We start from the raw sequence: 21378 nt of genomic DNA, 5'->3' as shown, positions 1-21378 counted from the left end.
TTCGCGAACGTATAACGAGAGGTCAGATTTGCATTCGAGTAATTACAAGGGATATTTACGATCCCTCCTTGTAAATTGTAAAATTGAAAAATAAATTATGGGAGAGATGTGGAAATAAAAGGGATAAGATAAATAATAAGAATGCGTGCTCGAAGTTGAATAAGATTGTTGGTTCGTCGTAAAGAAAATCATTGAGAGAGACGAAGTAGAAAAATTTTCTGAAATTTTTTAAACTAAGTAAATCAACGTAAGTAAAATATTATTATTTTCTTAGTAATCATTTCTTTGAATATTTTGACTTGTTCGCAAATACGGATAATGTGAATAATGTTGAAAAAAAAAAAAAAAAAGAAAATAATATTTCAAAACTGTTCGATTCGTCTTTATCCTGATCGATTTCTATCGTATTAATTTACAAATCCATTATATTTTTTTAAACATAGTAGATAGTTCATCACACGAAAGTGAGTAAACTGCTAAATTCTGGGAAACCGTAATTCTGGAAACAGTGATATATAATATATTTTTACGAAAACTTCATTCATATTCCAGGAAAGCTTCGATAATCAAAAGCTGTTTACTTTTCTCTCTTCTCCAATCTTCCTTTCTCTTTAACAAAAAAAAAAAAAAAAATTTATACTTTAAATACTTAAATACTTGTGAATTCTATCGATTTCAGTGGCTTCGAATAAATAAGTTTTGAATAAACCGTAAACCGGATATTCCGGTGCTTATTTATTTTCATCGATCGTCACTCGTCTTCCACGTACTTACAACCAGAGATATTAATTAGAAAGCTATCGAAGAATTTATTCGTAAAACTTGCAAAACGTCCGACCCCGCGGTTATCGTTACGTATACACACCTCGAGATAAACTAACTTAAATCCGTGGAGAGGAGAGAGGATACTTCTCGTTATTAATCTTCCCGCTAGGAAGTTGAAGTTTTACGGCATCAAGTAAAAAATATAGGGGAACGAGATCCTTATTCGCACGCACGCGGTACACCCGTGTGGGCGAGGGAAGAAGAGCTTTCGCGAAGAGTATGAGGAAGTCGAAGTCAATGACTTCGAGGAACGATGGAACGTTACGCGTCGCAACATTTTTTTAGTTTTCGATTTCAAATTGATCGGTTGTCGAAAAGATATGTTATCGTTACGTTGCAGTTGAGTAAGGGAGCGAAGATTTATTACGCGTTACATATTTTTTTCTTTTTTTTTTTTTTCTAATCTTAACGCGTTAAACTTTGCTACATTACGAAAATATTGTCTCTCCTTTCTTCTTCATCTTTTCTAACTTGCACAAGTTGAATTTTAAACGTGTTTTTTTTTTTTTTTTTTCTGAAAAAAGTTCGAGTTTTTAATCGTGGTGAAAGGCGGTGTGCGATCGCGTTGCGCAAAAATTAAACCGGCATCGAAAAGTGCATCGTTGCTTGAAATGAGATATCGAAAACCGTTGCGATTGCCGATTGCACTTAACGGTTAATCCCATACCGCTTTAACCATCGGTGATCCTCCCTAAGTGTAACTGCGGTTTGCACGCAAATGGATCGCATGCAACCGAGAAATTAAATAAACGCGTGTCGTTCCTTTTCGAAATAAGGAACTGGAAGGAACGTAGCTCGTTCAACAAGATATTCAGCAAAACTTGAAACATATTTGTAAACTCGATAAATATTATGATATTAAACGTGAATATGATAAAGTATTTATAATTTCAGAAAGAATAATTTTGCACTTTAAGAAAAAGACGAATGATAAAGTAATAAAATATTAAATTTCGCGTATGATCAAAATCTCCAAAAAAAAAAAAAAAAAAAAATATCCTTTCGATAAACTTCGTCCAATTTATTTACGTATCATTCACCCGTGTCGCGGGATCTTAATCTTCTCTAACGTATCACGTGGAACGACCATCTCTACTTTACAAGCCCTCACAAAAAAAACGTAAGGCCCTCTATGAAAATTCTTACACGAAAAATATTACGCGATCAATTTGATCGAGATATGCAATAAACGACGTTCGATCTCGAAGGTTCGTTTCAAATTACAGATAACGCGATAAGACGAGGAAGGCGAGGAAGGAAAAGGAAGGCCCATTTCCACGAGACGTTTAACTTGGCCAATTACGGGTGAAATCCCGAAATTTATTCATTCCGTTTAATCTCCGCAGGGGGAGAAAAAAAAAAAAAAAAAGAACAAAAAAAAGAAAACGGAGAAATATTTGAAAGAAAGGAGACCTCTCCAGTGGCGGCGATGTACCGATCCATTGAATTTCCAGACGGTGGTGGAGCACGCACGCGTGTGTGCACGCTTGTTTCGTATAAATGCGCAAACTTAAGCGTAAATGCACGAGCATGTGCACGAGGCGTGCATGTACTCTCGATCGTTCCGCTCGGACCATTCGAAAGAAGAAGAAAGGGCGATGGATGGGAAGGCGAAGAGGAGGAGGAGGGAATCGTACATGAAAATTACATACTCGGTGGGACCTGCACTTAAAAGGCCTCGAACGTATAACCGTGGCCAACTAAAAAGCTCGGTATACGTCAATGCCAGATTCGTGATATTTCGTAACCCCGAACCCGAAGTCAAGTAGTCTCGCGACCGTTCCTTTTAATTGTAAATCGCGGACGAAAATCGTACCGGCGGCGGTTCCTATGTGGAAATCGAGTTCGAGCGTTGCCGCGCATATCGAGTCTTTGTTTCAAATTTCTAAAGAGAGGGGCAGGGAGGGAGTTGGAAGGTACTCCGTTCGTAGGAAATTTATTTCTGTTGGATTGATTTATTAAATTTTGAGAAAGGGAGTGAATTAATATTTTTTTTTAAACAATATTTGTATTGGCAATAAAAGCGATATTTGTTGAACGATATCGTCGCTGAAACTTCGAGGGAACGCGTGATCTTTGTTTTAAATTTGTAAGAAATGAAAAGGACGAATATATAAAAATGCTCCTATTCTTAGGAAATTAATTTCTTTTGAATCGATTCTTTAAATTTTGATTGATTAAAGAATAAAATAATATTTGAAAATTCTATTAGAATCGTATCGAGTCTTTGTTTCAAATTTGTGAAGAGGAAAAAAGTGAAAAGTGCTTCTATTCCTAGGAAATTAATTTTCTATTGAATCGATTCTTTAAATTTTGATTGATTAAAGAGTAAAATAATATTTGAAAATCGTATTAGAATCATATCGAGTCTTTCAAATTTGTGAAGAGTAAAAAAGTGAAAAGTGCTTCTATTCCTAGGAAATTAATTTTCTATTGAATCGATTCTTTAAATTTTGATTATCAGAGAGGAAAATAATATTTGAAAATTCTATTAGAATCGTATCAAGTCTTTGTTTTATATTTTTGAAAAGGAAAAAAGTGAAAAGTGCTTCTATTCCTAGGAAATTAATTTTCTATTGAATCGATTCTTTAAATTTTGATTGATTAAAGAGTAAAATAATATTTGAAAATCGTATTAGAATCGAATCGAGTCTTTGTTTCAAATTTGTGAAGAGGAAAAAAGTGAAAAGTGCTTCTATTCTTAGGAAATTAATTTTCTATTGAATCGATTCTTTAAATTTTGATTGATTAAAGAATAAAATAATATTTGAAAATCGTATTAGAATCATATCGAATCTTTGTTTCAAATTTGTGAAGAGGAAAAAAGTGAAAAGTGCTTCTATTCCTAGGAAATTAATTTTCTATTGAATCGATTCTTTAAATTTTGATTATCAGAGAGGAAAAGTAATATTTGAAAATCCTATTAGAATCGTATCGAGTCTTTGTTTCAAATTTGTGCAGAGAAGAAAATTAAAAAGTGTTGCTATTCTTATGAAAATAATTTCTGTTGAATCGATTGCTTAAATTTATCAGAAAATAAATTAATATTTGAAAATCGTATTAGAATCGTATCGAAATTTGTGAAGAGGAGAAAATTGAAAATTGCTCTATTCTTATGAAGATAATTTCAGAATTGATTCTTAAATCAAAATTTTGATAATCAGAGAGTAAAATAATATCTGAAAATCGTATTAGAATCGAGTCTTTGTTTCAAATTTGTGAAGAAAGGTTAAAAAAATATTCTTAAAGTTAAAATAAAAAAAATAAAACTGAAATAGTAAAATAAAGAGTTGTGAATCTTACCTTAGCTGTGACGAATCTCTTCGAGAACGGTTCTGCCATAATAGGTAGACATCACTTCCCATCTGGTTACCAGTGTTTCCGGTATGTTTCACAAAAACGCTGGTCACGTTAATCGCAAAGAGAACGCACGTTTGACAACTTTTTCTTTACGCATTGCACAACACTGTATCACTTAATCGTCGTTCGAGCTTCGTACACTTTTTCTACCGATGTTTAAAATTACTCGCACAGATTCACCGCACCTCTTTATTCCACGCGCCACTTTCCACACACATTTTTATTATCAATCCACTTTTTGAATCAATATTCACGAGATCTGTAATGCGATTGATCCCGATCATTATCCTCCACGATTGAAAATATATACGTGTAAATTATACAAGTTGAAAAATGAAGTGTGAATATAATGATACGCCGAAATGATCGAGGCACGTTTCTAGCCTAAGGCAGTACGGAGAATGCTCACGTATACCGAGATATTTTGCACGCTAGGCAATGAATGGTAAACAAAATTCGACAACAAGCTTGAGAAAGAGACGAGCGTGAAAGAGATTTAGTTGTAACTTAGCAATTCGATCCGTTTACAATCTCGATTATCGTAACAATTACAACAAAGGTTAGAGAAATTCAATTTGAAAACAAAGCGTGAATAACAAGCGATGATAAATAAAAGTAAGATAAAAACATTTGTGTAAGAAAATTGAAGAGAAATTAAATTTTTTGGCACAACACTACAGTTATTCGAAACGATATTTGTATCCTATCTTTTCCTTTTCATATATTAGAAACTACTTTCACAGAGGGAACGGTTTTCAAGCGAAGAATGCCTTCGAACCGGTCAAATTATTCAATTTTCAAGGCCGTTCTTCACCGTGCCTGTCCAAATTTAAAAATCAATCAGAATCGCTGCATTTCAGGTCCAATTTTTTGTTTAACCGATATTTATACGAACACAAGTTTAGATTCCTTGAAATAATTATTAAAAATAATTGATGATTCGTAATGAAAAAAAAAAATATTTCTATTCTTTGAAAGAACTTTAGACTCGCATAAAATTCTAATACTTTCGTACATTATAAATTGTTTTCGATACGGATAATTTATAACAAATTTATCCTTCTCAAACGATTATAATTGATAACCAAGACTCGACAGGATGAAATTAAACGGATATATCGGGCACATCGAATGGGAACAAGCAAACAATTTCACTTTCTCGGAGGAAAACGGCGAGTTGAACTTTTAACATTACCAGATGTACCTATCAATCATGCGAGCAATTAACGAACGTCGGCAAAAATCGTTGGAGCCTCGTTTAACCGTGGACACGCGTGTGCGTTTTACGTAACTTTACAAACTCGTTAACAAGGGACGATAAATGAAATTCTACGGCGTACCTACGGCGTTTATGCAAATCGAAGCCCGGGATTCTCTCACGCTAATACGACCGACCCGTGGCAACCCGTGTGATTGATCGAGGGAAGAAATCTGCATGAAAACGGACGCCCCGAGACGTTCCGTTGCCGAGAGTTCTACCTGTACACGGCCAAAAGATTCCTTTAAAATTCTCGAAACGTTACGTGTCATCGACTCGACGCCCAATATTTCGAATCGCGAAAGATCTGGATCGATCGTTGTCGTGAAAAAGACGAGAAAGATTCGAAACGGAGCAGATGGCAGCCTGGTCGAAATTCTTCGAGATCGATTAACGAAAGATTTCACCGATTTCCACCAACCAATCGTTAAAAATTCGCGTGAAAGAAATTGGGAAACAATCTCCATGTGAAATCAGGGAAATATCTCGAAACGATTCTTCACGCGCGATTAATATTACGAAATGACGATTTGTCGATAAAGAAAGAAAGGAAAGATCACGGTTGATACGTCACTTTTCATACCATACTTTCCAACCGATCACTAAAAAAATTCAAAAACGTTGCACGAAAATTCTCCTCGAAAATTCTCCACACTGGCACTCCACACCCGCTCGAGCACAAAAGATCTCGAAGCGTCCGAGCTCGAGATCGGGCGAACACCGAACGAGAGAAATCGAGGCTGATCGAAACGAAGCTGGCGAACGAGGGGGGGAAAAAAAAAAAAATGGAACGGTTGAACGGCGCGACGATTTCCGATCCGAGGAAAAATCTGTTCCTCGCCGCAAGGAGGAGGGGAAGAAGGAGAACGCAACTCGGGCGAATTACACTTGGCGCGATCGCGGCCCGATCGTCCCGCTCGTGGCAAGAAAAGCGAGAGACAATTCGAATGACAATTTCCATCAACTCGACACCAGGCGGGGTGTATCGTAAGAAGCGGAGCGCAGCGCGTCGTACACAGCCACACTAGCGGATCAACCCGCAAAACATTGTCAAGCCGGGAACAAACGAGGTGGGCAGAAAAACTTGCAGCACAGGTATCGAACCGCAATGAATCCGCAATGGTGAGCGGAGTGTGGGTCTCTCTCCCGGTTTGCGAGGAAGGTTGGCGCGGGGGGCCACGGAAGGCACGAGCCGAACCTCGTACAGGCCTATGGGTAGATCCTCCGCGGCGAACCTCCTCTCCGTTGGCCGGTGTCCGGGTTATCGGCTACGTAGATCCGACAGACGAAAGGTCGAGAGCGGTTAGACGTAACCCGCTAAATCACGTGGTAGCCGAACGAAGAGGAGGTGGGCGAGGGGGGGAGAGAGAGAGAGAAAGAGAGAGAGAGAGAGAGAGGGGGGGAAGAAGAGGGAGAGGAAGAGAGAGAGGCCTGAGTTGGGCGCGGGGAGTAAGGCTCGACGGAGGCGCGCGACGAACGACTGGGGCCCGCAGGTCCGTAAGAGGTCCCATTACTGCGGGGCCTGATGATACGGTGGACGGCAATCGCTAATGGCCAATGGCACGGATAAGAGGAAAGCGGAGGCCGGTGGTGCTCGGGAGTGGAGAGAGGTTAGGAAGAGGCGCGGTGGATGGAGAGAGAGGGAGCGACTCTGGGCGGACTAGCGAGGAAGGAAACGGACGGCTTGGAGGAGAGCGTGTGTCCTGGGGAAAAGAGAGAGAAGAGAGAGAGAGAGAGAGAGAGAGAGGAGAGGGAGAGAGAGAGAGAGAGAAGAGAATGGAGAGAAGCAGGCCTGGATGGAGAAGAGGAGGTGGAGGTGAGTTCGGCAAAGGCCGGTCGGGCACCTGGGCGACACACTACCTCCTCACCTCTCTGCTCCGCGACTCACATGCTGCGCCGAGAATGCCCCTGACGTAGTTCCTTTCGTTTGTGCGTCGCCCCTCATGCTCGGATCGAGGGCTTCCTGAATTGAGGAGGTGCCCTCGCCTCGATCATCCTCAACATTTAACGAATTGCGAATCTTTTCTCTTTTCTTTTTATCTATTTCTTTTTCCTTTTTTCGTTTCGAGCTTGCATTCTTTGAAATTTGTCGAAAATTTTTCCTCGAATTTTTTGTTTCGCCAATCTCTGTTCACTGTCCCGTTGGAATCGTTTAATAATCAATTAATAGCGACGAGAAGATAATTTTGGAAAGATGAGAGATCGATGTCGAGTTGGGTAAATTTGACGAAGGCAAGTGATATCTTTTTTGTATATGCCCCAACTGTTTTCTATCTATCGTTCGATGTATTTTGTATTATATTCAACTTTCCAATATGATTCGTTGTTCTATTTATTATAAAGTTATGTTATAAAGATGAATTCCCAAGACAAAATGGATGATTGTGTACGACGTGATATATGAATATGATGTTGAAAAAAACGAGATAATGAAGATAAACGAGTATTGATCGTACACGACTCTCGTTCTTTTACATTAAGAAGTTTAATATTAGGTGTCTTTAATCTCATCATTATATTAATATTAATCGTTGCTACATTGTCACGTAAATAAATATTAACGTTTGTCAAAAGTTTCTTAAGAATCTGAAAAAAGAAAAGAAAATAAAATGGTTCAATGGTAATTGAGATTTCAAAGAGAATAATTTAAAATGTCACAAAATAGAACAACATATAATCGATAAAATTTTTTACAAAATTGTTCGATATCGTTATAACCTAATAATGATAATATCTTTATCAGTTTAATATCTGTCCTGGGCGCGAAAGATATTAAGGAAACCTTAAAATTTTCACTCGAGAACTCGTGTAATCCTAACCAGACCTGGTACCAAACCGCAAGTATCTTATGGCAATTTATATCACGTGTACGAAACAAAATTAGCAAATTATGATACTTATGATACTTCTGTCCAAGATAAACAGAACTAAACGCGCATTCCATCGATATCTTTCTTTTTATACTTAACGTGCCGATAAGATTGACGACTTAATCTCTTATAACGAAATAAAAAAGTGTAATAGTGAGAAGAGAGAATAAAATAAAATATTTTCACGATAAATAATTTTGCAAGTAGATGCGAGATCATCATATCTCGGACAAATATTGAATTTCGTGTCTTTTCCCCCTATTTTTATTCTTACAATTCTGTATTGCAAGAAGAAGAAATAAATTATTTAAATTTCCTCCAAATTCAAAATAATCTCCCATTTCGAGCTTACGTACTTTCGACTCCAAGCTATTGAAAATCGAAGAAAAATTTAAAAGCTAAAAAAAAAAAAAAAAAAAAGAAAAGTGACGATTATTCGACGATTATTTCTAATACGGTCTTTCGTCGATCTTTGCTCTTGGTCCCATCATCATTGTGGGTCAAACTCGTTCAATTCACATCGACCATTAAACATAACGAGCCGAGAAGCACCACGGACGATTATCTTCGTAAGGGAGCATGCTAATGTGTCGACGATAACCACCGTGCATTCTCGTGTCCTTCATCGCTTACAACGTTGTACACGTTTATCGCGACGTCCATGAAGTTTGGAGTCGGAGAACTATGTCCAAAATGTCCTTCGGCCATTCTCTTCCATCCTCTTCCCTTCCTTTTCTTTTTCTTTTCCTTCTTCTTTTTTCTTTCTTCGCCTCCATCACGATTCCGCTACCCTTCGGTAGTCAGGAGAGTAGTCAATCGGTTAATAATATCCAACCCAGAGGCTGAACTCGAATTAATTAAAAATAATAGGGCGTTTCTTTCATCGTCCTTCTATTTTCCATAAAATCTTCCATCGTGAGCGAAGCGCATACGAAAACCTATGGTTTTTTCTTTCTTTCTTTTTCTTTTCTTTTTTTTTTTTTTTTCGACACGCGAGTACCAATTATTAGGCTTCTGTTTTTGCACTACTTGTAAAGTGCTTATGCGTGTACCCTGTAATTTGAAAGAATAGCTCCGAGAAACAGTTACTTGATGAGAATACCTTCGAACGTTGCACGTGGTTATTTTAGGTGTAAAATATATGCTTATTATTCACTGCTCGCTGACCCACTATCGCGCTTATTAATTATTGATTATTGGGTATCATTGAACGTCCGGAATTCCAAGCTTTCCAAGCAAGTGAAAAAATCGCGGAAAACGAGAAATAAAAAAAAAAAAAAAAAAACCGCGAAATTACTTCTTCGTGCACAGTTTTTATTTCGAATAACAAAATTATACCGTTCCTCTCTATCCCAATTATAAAACCCACTTCCTGATCCTGGCCACGCGTAATTTCTTCTCCATGTATCGCAATAATAATAACCCGTGCAACAAATATTTCGACGAAAAATCTAAATTTAACGATATTTTTCCTCCCATCGTGATCCATCCATCAAATTCTATCCAAAATAAATATTCATTTAAGAAAAATCTTGCCAATCTTCTGGCATAAATCGACGAATTCGAAAAGCATTTGCCGAAATCATCCAAATTCAATAAAAAAAGAAATAAATAAATAAATAAAAACAATCGTAGATTCTCGTAAATAATCCCGATTCGCTCGGACGAGGTTGAATCGATCGATTCGAGAGGTCGATGGGATTAAAGTTTCGAAATGCGAAACGGGCACGTATGTGCACAACTGGAATGGTGAATCCGCCCCTGGCGCCATGGTGTGTGCCCAGAGAGATGTGGCATGGTGTGTGGTTGTTGGTTGCCGGCCGATGCCCAGTCTCCAGTCTGGCTGCAGCTGCGAACCGGTTATATACTTTCATCTGGCAGTCTTAGCACGGTCCCTAAAAGAGAATCCGATGACTATAGCCAGGAGAGCGCATACATACACCGATAGAGAGAGAGAAAGAGAGAAGAAAAAGAGAAAGAGAGAGAGAAAGAAAGAGAGAGGAGAAAGGGAAACGAGAGGGAGGTTAATACCTGTACCGAAGGCACGCTTATGCATTGGAAGAAAGGGCGTCGTTTTTTTCATCCGGACCAGCAGCTACTCCTTCTGGTGTACCAACGAGCTCTTTTTGGTAACGTTCATCTTTCACTTTTTTGTTTAGCTTGTACACACACGCGCGCTCACCACTATACGCGAATCTCGTACAAAAGCTCGCGAAACTGGATAAATGGGAAATATGAGAAACGAATTATACGGCCACGGGTATAAGGACGACTAATTGGAGGTGCTTACGTTGAAACGAGATGCCGATATCGTTGAAGGGATCGCGCTTTTGCGTCCGATCGATCGAATCGATCGATGCAAGCCTCGAGTTTCAGAGAAAGCTGTCGATAAGAAGATTGCAGCATCTTTTGTACCCAAAGTTTTGTTCTTAAAGGGATCGATGTTTGAGATATGAGAATTCGAATCTTTTTTTTTTTTTTTTTTTGGTGTAAATTGTCTTTGCACAATATATATATATGTATACAAATAATTCATATTCCATTTATTATTCCTTAATCTCCTTTTTCACAGAATCGTCCAAGGTCTTCTTCTCGCTAGAAGGATCGTCATTGGACGTTCGTGGCACTGGGAGCACGTACACATGGTAGGTTAGGTACATTTCATTCGTGATAAATTATCAAACTGTATTGCGTAATGAGAAGTGGCGTGGGTATTGAATTCATTCAATTCCATTTCAATGAAATCCTAGACAGGGTAAAGAAAGATCTTTAAAGATCTTTTTTTTTTTATTTCCTCTTCTTCTTTTATTTCTTCTTCTTCTTCTTCTTCTTCTTCTTCTTCTTCGGGTCATCCTTGACATCTCATTCATATTCCGCCCACGGGTACGAGTTTCTTCTCTAGGTGAATATCATTGAATTTCTCGGATACTTTCTTACGCTTCGCATTCCATATAAGAGTTACCAAGGTCTTCGAGTTGGATTTCACGATTGCGAGGATCACGTTCCACTACCAGTGGATAATAGCAAAAAAATCGTATAATAGAAAGGAAGATTCTCGATACGGATGCATATGGAATTGGCGCTTTGGACGGAGTAAGCGTGTCGTCGATGCTTAATGATCCGATATCCAATGAAAATTGTGCGTTCTTCGGGAGATACGAGTCACTTCGAGCGGATATGTGTGTCATGATTCTTTCGAATGGAATTTTTTTGTGTCGTGCAACTACCGAGACGAGAGTATATAATCGTAAGATGTCTCATTTCTTTTTGCAGAAATATTCTTTCTAATGATCTATATTTTTATTCGATCACTATTTTCTTTTCTTCCTCACTTTTTTTAATTAATTAATAAAAAAATATATATATACAAATAAAGAGAAATATTCAATGTTAAATTACATTTAAAATTAATTAATAAAAATATATATATATATAAAGAGAAATATTCAACGTTAAATTACATTTAAAATTATTCTCTATGAAAAAAATTATTCTCTATGAAATAAGTGAACAAATTTTTTCTTTTTTCTTACGACCATCACCGAGAGTTAATTTCAGCTTTTCAGCTATAATCACGTTCGATAATGTTTGCTGGCACAACGCCAACACGGCAGATATGTAGCTTCGTTAGGACCAAATGATGTATTGAACGATATAAATTGTTATTCAAAGAGTCAATACTATATTCGAAATTGACATTGTTACCGAATTGTCTATTAATTGGCATTTAGTTACCGAAGAATAATGTATTTTTATTTTTTTCTTTTTGTTTACAGGATTTGATTTTCAACGATTGACAGCTACTACTATCAGATACTGCTATTCAGAAAATCATCGTGTAAGTAAGAAACAAACAGAATATTGCTATTTCTAACTTACGATAAAATTATTTTCAGATACCAGGAAATTTGAAGAAGCGAAGATCGTTGGGACCGAGTTGTGTATTATACAAATCATGCCAGCTTATATTTCGGTAATTACATCACCAAGACTACGTGTAATACACGTTTTAAAAATAAAAGTCAGCTTTGAAATTCAATACGCGTATGATATAATCTACACGGAACAGGAAATTTAACTGTTGTCCGTGTTTGTAATTCACGTATTCCTCCTCGGCAACAACCGTACGTGCCAAGATATTTAATTCGTACGTTTCATTTATATAAAATGTCGATACTGTTGCATTATCGATATTAAAATTAAAAAAAACTGATCAACCACCCTATTAATTTCTCGTCAAAAATTTATATGTTAAAATAATACCCTAAAGAATATTAGTTTTTAAAAAATAATTTGTAATATATATATATATATATATAAAATTAATTCTCCCTTCTACTAGTCTATCACTACTTACCCTAAAGAATACTCGTTGTCAAAAAATTCGCAATGCACACATGGAATTAACTCTCCTTTCTGCGTTTCGCAAATAAAAGAAGAATCGTGTTGGCGCAAACTTCGCATAGAGTTACTTCGTCAAGAAGAAAAGTGGCCGAAAGTGACGTGAAATCGGGTAGCCGCCGCGTATGTGAATTCAGCTTTCAAGATGAATACGCGTACACGTGATGTATAGCGTTAGGATCCATTGTGAACATGGTACAAATAAAAATCACGTAGGTACAGTTACTTCATCCTCGTGTGCATAAAGGAGTACGAAAGGTCAGTCCTCTTGGAATTCACGGTGTACACGTACGTACACTTTTCGACCGAACGAGGAGGAAACTCTTACAGTAACATCACGTAACGTTCTTGAACACAGGGAACAAGTCCTAGGGAGAAGAAAGACCTGTCCTCCTTAAAATAAAATCTGCTCGCTATCTTGGAGCTACGTAGTAGTGGGTAGGTGCGTGTGACCGTGAAGTCCGATCCTCTGAGTCACCAGAGTACGATGCATTAACGAGCAATTGAACTACCACGTTCGAAACACGCGTGTATATATACATACACATGTATGAGAGATATTTTCGTTTTATTTTTTCGATACTGGATTATAGCTTCGAAAAAAAAAAGGAAGAAGATACTTCTCTTGTACTTGTATTTTATATCTTTATGACTGTTATTTCGACAGGTGTATGGAGTGGATAAGTAATACAATGTGAATATACACCGTTTATAGAAATAGAAAGTTTAGTTTAGTGTCTGATCAAATGAACCGTGAATCAGTTCAGAATTTACATATTTGAATTATTGTTCAAGAATTTAATAAAATTGTAACGATAATGGAAAGAAATATATATGTATTTGATATTGTATGTAATCGAGAAGTGAGGAATAATTATAGTATATTTGTATATTTTTTTTATTCTTCTAAAATAAATAAAAGATATATTGCGCAATCTCTTCTAGAAGAGAGAAAAGAAGAAATAAAATTTAAAAAATATATATATTATAAAATTAATCATATATAAATGAAATATTAAAATTTTGATTGATAATTGAGTTAATTAAAGTTGATAAAGTTTAAATTAAGATATCTATTATTTATTCTCAACGAAATTGACCAGCGAACGAATACAGTGCGCGACATCTAAACGCGAATGAAGAAGTACCATTAGTTTGGTTCAATGAACTTGTGGTAAGTACGTTTCGTACCTGGTTTCGGTATCTCTACGCGGGATAACGCATCAATAACATCTGGAATTGATAAAATCGTATGATCTACGTCGTAGATGAGGTGCATAAATTTTCTTGGGCCGTTCTTTCGTTAAATGGAAAGGAGAAAGGAACGTCGGTAGGTTATCTTGTTCGTCGATAACATCTGCGCACGATAAAACAGGAAAATTCATAACTTAAGGGTTAAACTGGTTTTTACGACGAATAGAGGAAACACGTCAAATGAAACACGTCTTTTTTTCATCTTTTGAAATTTTCGATTTAAAAAAACGACTTCAATCAACTCTGTTTAATCGCAAAAATAATATATTTCTTTAAAAAACGTTCCTTCCAATCACTTTATTAATAAATAATTCAAAATTTTTATCTTTAATAAGAGCTAACGTTAATTTTTCTTTAAAAAATCCTAAAATAAGATCATTGTTAACTATTCAAATATAAATATGTGTCAAATATACGAATTTTTCCAAATTTCCATTTTTCGTTCTCACAAGTATAGAATTCTGTGGATGTCGAAACACGAACGATCACAACGACGACACAAAGAGGGGAAATCCGTCGGTGCATGGCTCGGGGAGCACGATGGGCTGAATTTAACTTCGAACAACCGTACGTTTTGTGATATTCTGTGTACGGTCAGTGCTCACGCCGCAGAACGAAACACCAGCCACCGATCCTCTACACGATTCCGCCTTCAGTTCGTCGTCGTGAGTCCACCTGAACAGGTGACCGATCCCCGATCGTTCGATGAACAGTCATCATCGATAGACATTTCTATCTCTCCTTCTATCCCTCTATGATATTTCTTCCCAACGTTTCCAAGAGATTATCCGCGAAAATATTTTGTTTATTCGCTACGAATAGTCCATGATATTTATAATCGAAGAAAAAATCATTTCTTCGTTTCATTTCAAAAATAGGTAGATACGGATCAATTTTTAAAATTTTAATCGTCGATCTTATGCGCGCGTTATTATATAAAAAAAATTTTATTATATAATAAAAATTAATTATATACGTTCGAATATTTATTAAATCAAAAATCGAAATTGTCCAGATGATAATATTTAATAATATTACATTTATTTAGAAGATATCTAAGTTCTTTCAAGATTTACACGATTAGCTAGTAAAGGTAGCGGCTGTAAACAGAGTCGGTGAGGGTGATCGACTACCGTGGGTAAATGGAGTTTATTGCCGTAGGCGAACGTTCAGTATACCGGCGAGAGCTCACCTGGCCAGGTGAACACGCTGCGCCTCTTCCACACGGTTTATCAGTAACATGCTGACAGACGGCGGTTACTGTGAAACGAGGCTGCTTAAGCAAAATCTCGCTTTAACCGAACTTGGCAAATTGTCCTCGATGAAATAAGTCGTCGTGAACGTCGGGGAGATCTTGGATAACGTTGGAAGAATTATTATTTCCACGAACGAAAGTGAAATAAATTGTGACTTTTAAGCAGAGTGACATGTTACCAGTGAAAGTTTAGAAAGAGCGTAGATACGATTTTTTATTATCGTATCTGTCGCGTGTGTTTACCGCGAGACAGTGTGATTGTTTTTGTTCAACAAAAGAATCGAGTCGAAATAAGAGATATAATATTTTAAAGAGTGCAAGAGATTATCGGAGGAGAAAAGAATAATTTTTTCGTGCAATATTATAGAAACAAAGTAGACAATTTTCAAGAATATGTGGCGAGGGAAGAACAATTTTATGATGGATATCGTAAGTATCGATCAAAATCTAACGAGATATTCGATACGCATATGTTCGTGCTGTGAAAACTTTTCGCAACTTTAGATTATTTTTTTTTTTTTCCTTTTTTCGACAAGTTTGACAGCACACTTTTAAAGTATGACAGTTACAGATAGCGTGTCTATCACGGGTAACGCGGTTCTGTGAATTATGTCAGTGTATAATTCGATTCTCTGGTATGCAATTAGAACTGATTCTGTGAATTAGTACTTCGAAGTATGTTACACGAGTAGAACAGCTACCACGTTAACTTATCATAAATAGTCATCTGTGAGAAAGAAAAAAATTCTTTTGTAACGTTGATTTGCTCCTCTGTAATTAAAAGATAGAAACATATATTTGTAAGTACAGTGGACGTGCGTAATAAGTTTTAAATGACGCGTAAATGAAATATTAAAATTAATAAACGAATGTCGAATTGTCGATTGTCAAAACAAATTTTACGTGACAATATTTACGTTCCATTTTACCGTATCTTTACCTTTCATAAATCTTTGTATACATTCTATGAGTAAGAATGGGTGAGAATGAAAATTAAAACCGACAATGGGGACGCCAATGCTGCAAAAATTGAATACGATCACCATTGTCCTCAATTTTTCTCCTCTCTCTTTCTTTCTCTACACATCAATCATTGACAATTAACCATTAATATTTCGTGACGCAATCTCGAATGAGATATAAAGGACATCGAAATAATCACTTTTCATCCGTGCCACGTAACAAACTACATTACGAAATTCCCATTTCTCTTTTTCATTTATCCTGAACATTTATTGGGTTCCTTGTAATTATTTCTACGAAGTTGTTTCTTACCCACAGAAGGATTCACGTTCTCACGGAATACATCTCGCTTTGCGTAATCATCTTCGTCTTCTTTTTTTTTTTTTAAAGACGAATTTTTAAAGGGGAACGTAAATTAGATCGTAGACAGAGAAAGCAATAAAATGTGGAATAAAGAAATAATTCAATCGACGTGTATGACGCGAATTATTCAATTCGCAACTCGCAACCCGGTTTACTACAACAACGCGATTTAACGAGATAGATTGTGTTTAATTATACGAATAATTGCTGCACGTGGGAATATTATTCGTTATTAAGATTGTACAGTTATTCTTTGCAAGAAATTATGATAATACAGAGAAATTTTTATTAACTGGAGATTTATCCTCTTATTGAGTTTTTAGAAACAATTGCCTATTAATTGCATTACAATGTTATTTTTAACTTGCTATAAAGATTCGTCTCTGAAAAGAATCTCAATAATTATTCCAAACTCGGTATTATATCCCGACCAATTTGTCGTTAATTCTAGTTTCTGAACGAAATATCCGCTATCTTTTTTGATCTTTCAACGAGATGCAGTAACTTGTTCAGCTTACCAACCAGGGGATACTTACATAGTCAATAACTTGGTAGGAATATGTAACTCGATCGAAGAAGTAACCAATACTTGTCGTGTAACTGATACTTTCGAGAGAGCCATAGTTCGATGTCACCATTTTTTAGAAATTGCGTAATTACTGCAATCAAAAAATTCTCTTTTGCAAAATCTCTTTCGATATTGCTGAAGAAATTTCTAAAAAATTTTTCAAAACCTACAAAACCAATACTTATTAAACCAATACCTTCCTACCCAAAACAAGAAAATTTAAAAAAATCGTAAATAGAATTTAACGTCGGAAAAAATTCTTTATATACTATACATATATATATATAAACACTGGAATAAAACGTTGCATTCTTCTATCGATTATATCAAACGAGTGTACATAAATTTCATAGATCCAAGGATCTCGCCGAGATACTGGATGAAATTATTCTCATGTAACTGTAAAAAAACGGACGTTGGAATGAAAATTTCTGAAGTGAAGTAGGAGTATCACAATTATCTTGGTGAGGTGGAATTTATCGTTGTGGAAAAACGGCGCGAATCGCGTTAAGGAAGGAAAGGAAGGAAGGAACGATCGTGGAACGTATCGACGATGCGAGTCGACGGCCGTCACGCAACGATGCATCCTGGACAGGGGTGAAGCCGTGGGAGGGAGGAGACGGTGGTATGGGGTGTGCCAATACCACGTGCAGCGTTATCATTCGGAAGCATGCATGGCAGGTGTAGGAAATGACGTCACGCAATACCTCGGAGTATCCCTCGTTTGAAACACGACCTTACCGTCTATTTTCGACGGACGACGCCATGCATAAAAAGCTTCCTCCGAGCGGGACACAATGGGCGTCCTTGCCATTCGGATTAACAATCCTGGATGTTAATTGGCGACGATCTTTTGTTTCCAATTCGAATATAGGAAATTTCCTTTTTTTTAATGGTTCATAATGTTCATATATTGTTGAACCGAAAAGATAGGTATTTCTTAAAAATTATCACTATGGTATACAATATTCGTGTAATTTATAATCGAGGATTTATTATATTACATTATAAGAAGCAACGGTGTTAGGGATAGTTCTTTATAGGAATGTTCAGTCGAAATTAGGTCGATTCTTAAAATTGCATCGGTATTGATTAATAAATGGTAAGAGGAGAGGCAATTCCTGATTTAAACTCTGGTTTTTTCTATACGTCCTTGAATAAAGCGCAGAGAACTTGGTTTCCAAAGATCTACGGAGTAACAGTGTGTTCGTGTTTCAACGAGTGCCCGATAAATATCCATCACTGTTCTTCGTAAGAATAAATAAAAAAGAAAGAAAGAAAGAAAGAAAGAAAGAAAGAAAGAAAGAAAGAAAGAAAGGTAACTGTAAACTTCAATCAGCGTACTATCGCCCTAATTGTTACGTTGCCATTTTCGGATCGTATGAAAACAACGAACCTTCAGTCTTAAAAGTCAAGAGCGTGGCCGACACACTCTGTTGGCAACAAGAACACTACATGGCATATATTCGTAAGTATTCCCAAAGTGTCGAACCGTTCGTGGCGCGAAAAACATCTTCGCGCGTGCATTCGAATCTATCCTCATCTATCAACCCCTTATCGCTTATCATTTAAAAAAAGAATAAACTAATTTGAAAATTTCTATTCTAAACAGAAGATAACATTGCTTTCACAACCAAAAAATTTAATTCTTTCGAACAACTTGATTTTTGAAGAAAACTTAAAGTGATATCGTATCATATAAATCTGTTGAATTTATACATTGAACGGAGGAAATTTCGTAAGAATTTCGAGAAATCTGATGCACGAAACTTAAACTTATTACCAAGTCATAGCTGCTTCAGAGAAAAGGGAATAGATTTAAATTTGAATATACGTGGTTAGCTACGCTCCCTTTGATGCAATTATCACGCGACGCGGTGTTCGCAAGAGGGAGAAGAAAAATGGTGGTTACGTATGATGCGTAATTTCGAAGAAAAAAGAAAGAAAGGTTGGTCATCTCGGTCACGACTCCTTCTGCTAATCTAGATGCTCTTCGGGACTGAATTAATGGTGTTTCGTAATCTGGCTTAACTATCTGGTTTCCGGGCATCGGCCTTGCAGACCACTGACCACGGCCGGATGCTTCTGTCTACGAATGGCGAACGAGTTACCACCGGGGAGAAGTCGCTGAACGGGCGTTTAATGAAGTTGGCGTGGTTCAACAACCGTCCACCAACTTCATCCCGGCCCGCCACCGTAATTTGCATTCGGTGCTCTTGATCGATCGCGTGATAATCGCCAGCTAATATTGTTCTCGGCATAAGTTTTCCATTTATCTCGTCGCGCACAAGTTCTCTCGTTCCAATGTTATTTCGCGCAATTTAATGTTTTACCTTTTTCCCTCTAATAAATTTCACTGTTACAAGCTTTTTGATTTTCATCCACAATTGAATATTTATCGATGATAATTTTTCTAACTGTTACTTATATAATTATTTATAATTATGTAGATAAAATCTAGAGATTTAATTGTACGTGTATAAGTGAAGAAAAATTGTTTAAATTCAAGGAGCGAAGGAACAGAAATATTATGCCGAGAAAAATTTTTAATAAATGAAAATAATGTTGATCTGTCTGGAAGGAAATTTATAATTTTTGCAGAAGAAGGAAATGATATATATATATTTATAAAACCAGTGATTCCAACGTAAAATATTTTTAATTAAAAATATAACTTTTATTTTAACGTTTAATTAAGGAAAATGGCTCTCTTGCTAACCTCAAATCCGGAAAATTTATTCAAACGAAATACTTTATATCATATATTTTAAATTTAAAAAGAAAAATATCTTTATTTCATTTAGAATTACAAAATCGTGATAATAAGACACATCGCGGTGTGTTATTTCTAACGATTTCAATGATAAAGTGTCATTATTGTAATTATTACGTTCAGCAATTAATTCTTATATTAATTAGAGTATCACAGATCTTCGGTGTTCCGATTAACCATTTATCTGAAATAACATTACGTAGAATGTAATCTACACATGATAATTTAATTATTTTAACGCTTTAAGATTAATTTAAATTTTCTAGATCCTGATCTATCCATACTTGAAATATTTGATCCACATTTTTCGAATAAAAGCAAAATTGTATTGAAAGTTATCGTTGGACGTGCAAGTAAGTAGATGCAAGGTCAACGAACGAATTGTTATGTAATTAATGGTTGCACGCAATAACAATTTTATGCCTTTCCATTTTATTCGGATTTATCCATCCGCAAAAAGAGTTGTATATTTCTTAAGTTATTAAATAAAATATTCAATCGTGCTTTAACGATAGCAATTATACGAATAAATTAAATTAAATTAAATTAAATTAAATTAAATAAAATTAAATTTTTCTAAAGTAAATTAAATTATTTCCATTGTAGAAAGGAGAATATTTAGAACATTTATAATTCGTAGAATTGAAAGGTAAGTTAAAATAAGGTTAAAATCTGAAGCAAATCATCCGAGATCGAAGAGAATGAAGCGTAGAATCCAATGTCTCACAAATTGGTTTCTTCTGGAAGACGGAACTCATTTCGTTTTTTTCACGCTTGTATTACAGTTATGCGGTATAACAACGACGTCGTGAGAAACCAACTGCGACTTCCTGCGAGCTTTCACTTCGTTTAATTGTGCTCGTTTAATTCGTGACTCTTGACAATCTTGACATTGAACACAAAGCATTTTGTCGTGGAGAGAAAGTAAAGGGGAAACAGTTTATCAAGTGTAGACAAATTGAACGTAACAGGTGCGAGGAGGTCGCCATTAAAAATTAATTTTCTCTTTTGAAACTCTCGATTATGCCATCGTAATCTTTCAAGAAATAAAAAAAATTTCTTTCAAATATCATTACAACTATATTATATAACAATACTTATATATTCATAAAACAAACAATAGCGAAGTTTACACAGGTAATATAACTTAGATCTTGTTAATTACACGCTAATGTAGTCGAACAAATGGTTCATAAACGATGGATCCTTGATTGCCGAGACGAACGAAGCGAGTTATCGACGCAATTTTAAATTAATATTTCCTTCGTTAATAGCCCGTTCAAAATCATCGATCGAAATTTATTTAATTAGATAATGGCAATAATATATATCGTCAATGATATCGATTAATATATAGAAAATTTTTTACTTTCCCACCACATTGCAAATTTTTATTTTATTTTATTTCTCCAGTCTACGAAAACTTTCTACTTCTCCGCTTTGTAAAATTTCCATTTCGCAAATTTTCTATTCTCTACTTTCCTGAAT

The 21378-nt window shown here is 35.9% G+C and overlaps 1 protein-coding gene across 2 annotated transcripts in view; it reads right to left on the bottom strand.

Annotated features, from left to right (window-relative positions):
• The window catches only part of LOC122720047 (tensin-1-like), a 253105-nt gene that overhangs the window by 207380 nt on the left and 24347 nt on the right, over positions 1–21378 (bottom strand). For both annotated transcript variants that reach the window (XM_043946470.1, XM_043946469.1), the window contains exon 2: positions 4129–4444. In XM_043946470.1, the coding sequence (XP_043802405.1) occupies positions 4129–4167 (39 nt within the window). In that variant the 5' untranslated portion in view covers positions 4168–4444. The remainder of the gene's footprint in view (positions 1–4128; positions 4445–21378) is intronic.

The sequence above is a fragment of the Apis laboriosa genome, unplaced genomic scaffold (genome assembly GCF_014066325.1).
Source record: "Apis laboriosa isolate Shangri-la unplaced genomic scaffold, ASM1406632v1 scaffold9_cov152, whole genome shotgun sequence".
NCBI classification, from domain to species: Eukaryota; Metazoa; Arthropoda; class Insecta; order Hymenoptera; family Apidae; genus Apis; species Apis laboriosa.
The sequence above is the reverse complement of the archived record's forward strand: the minus strand, read 5'-3'. Positions and strand labels throughout refer to the sequence as shown.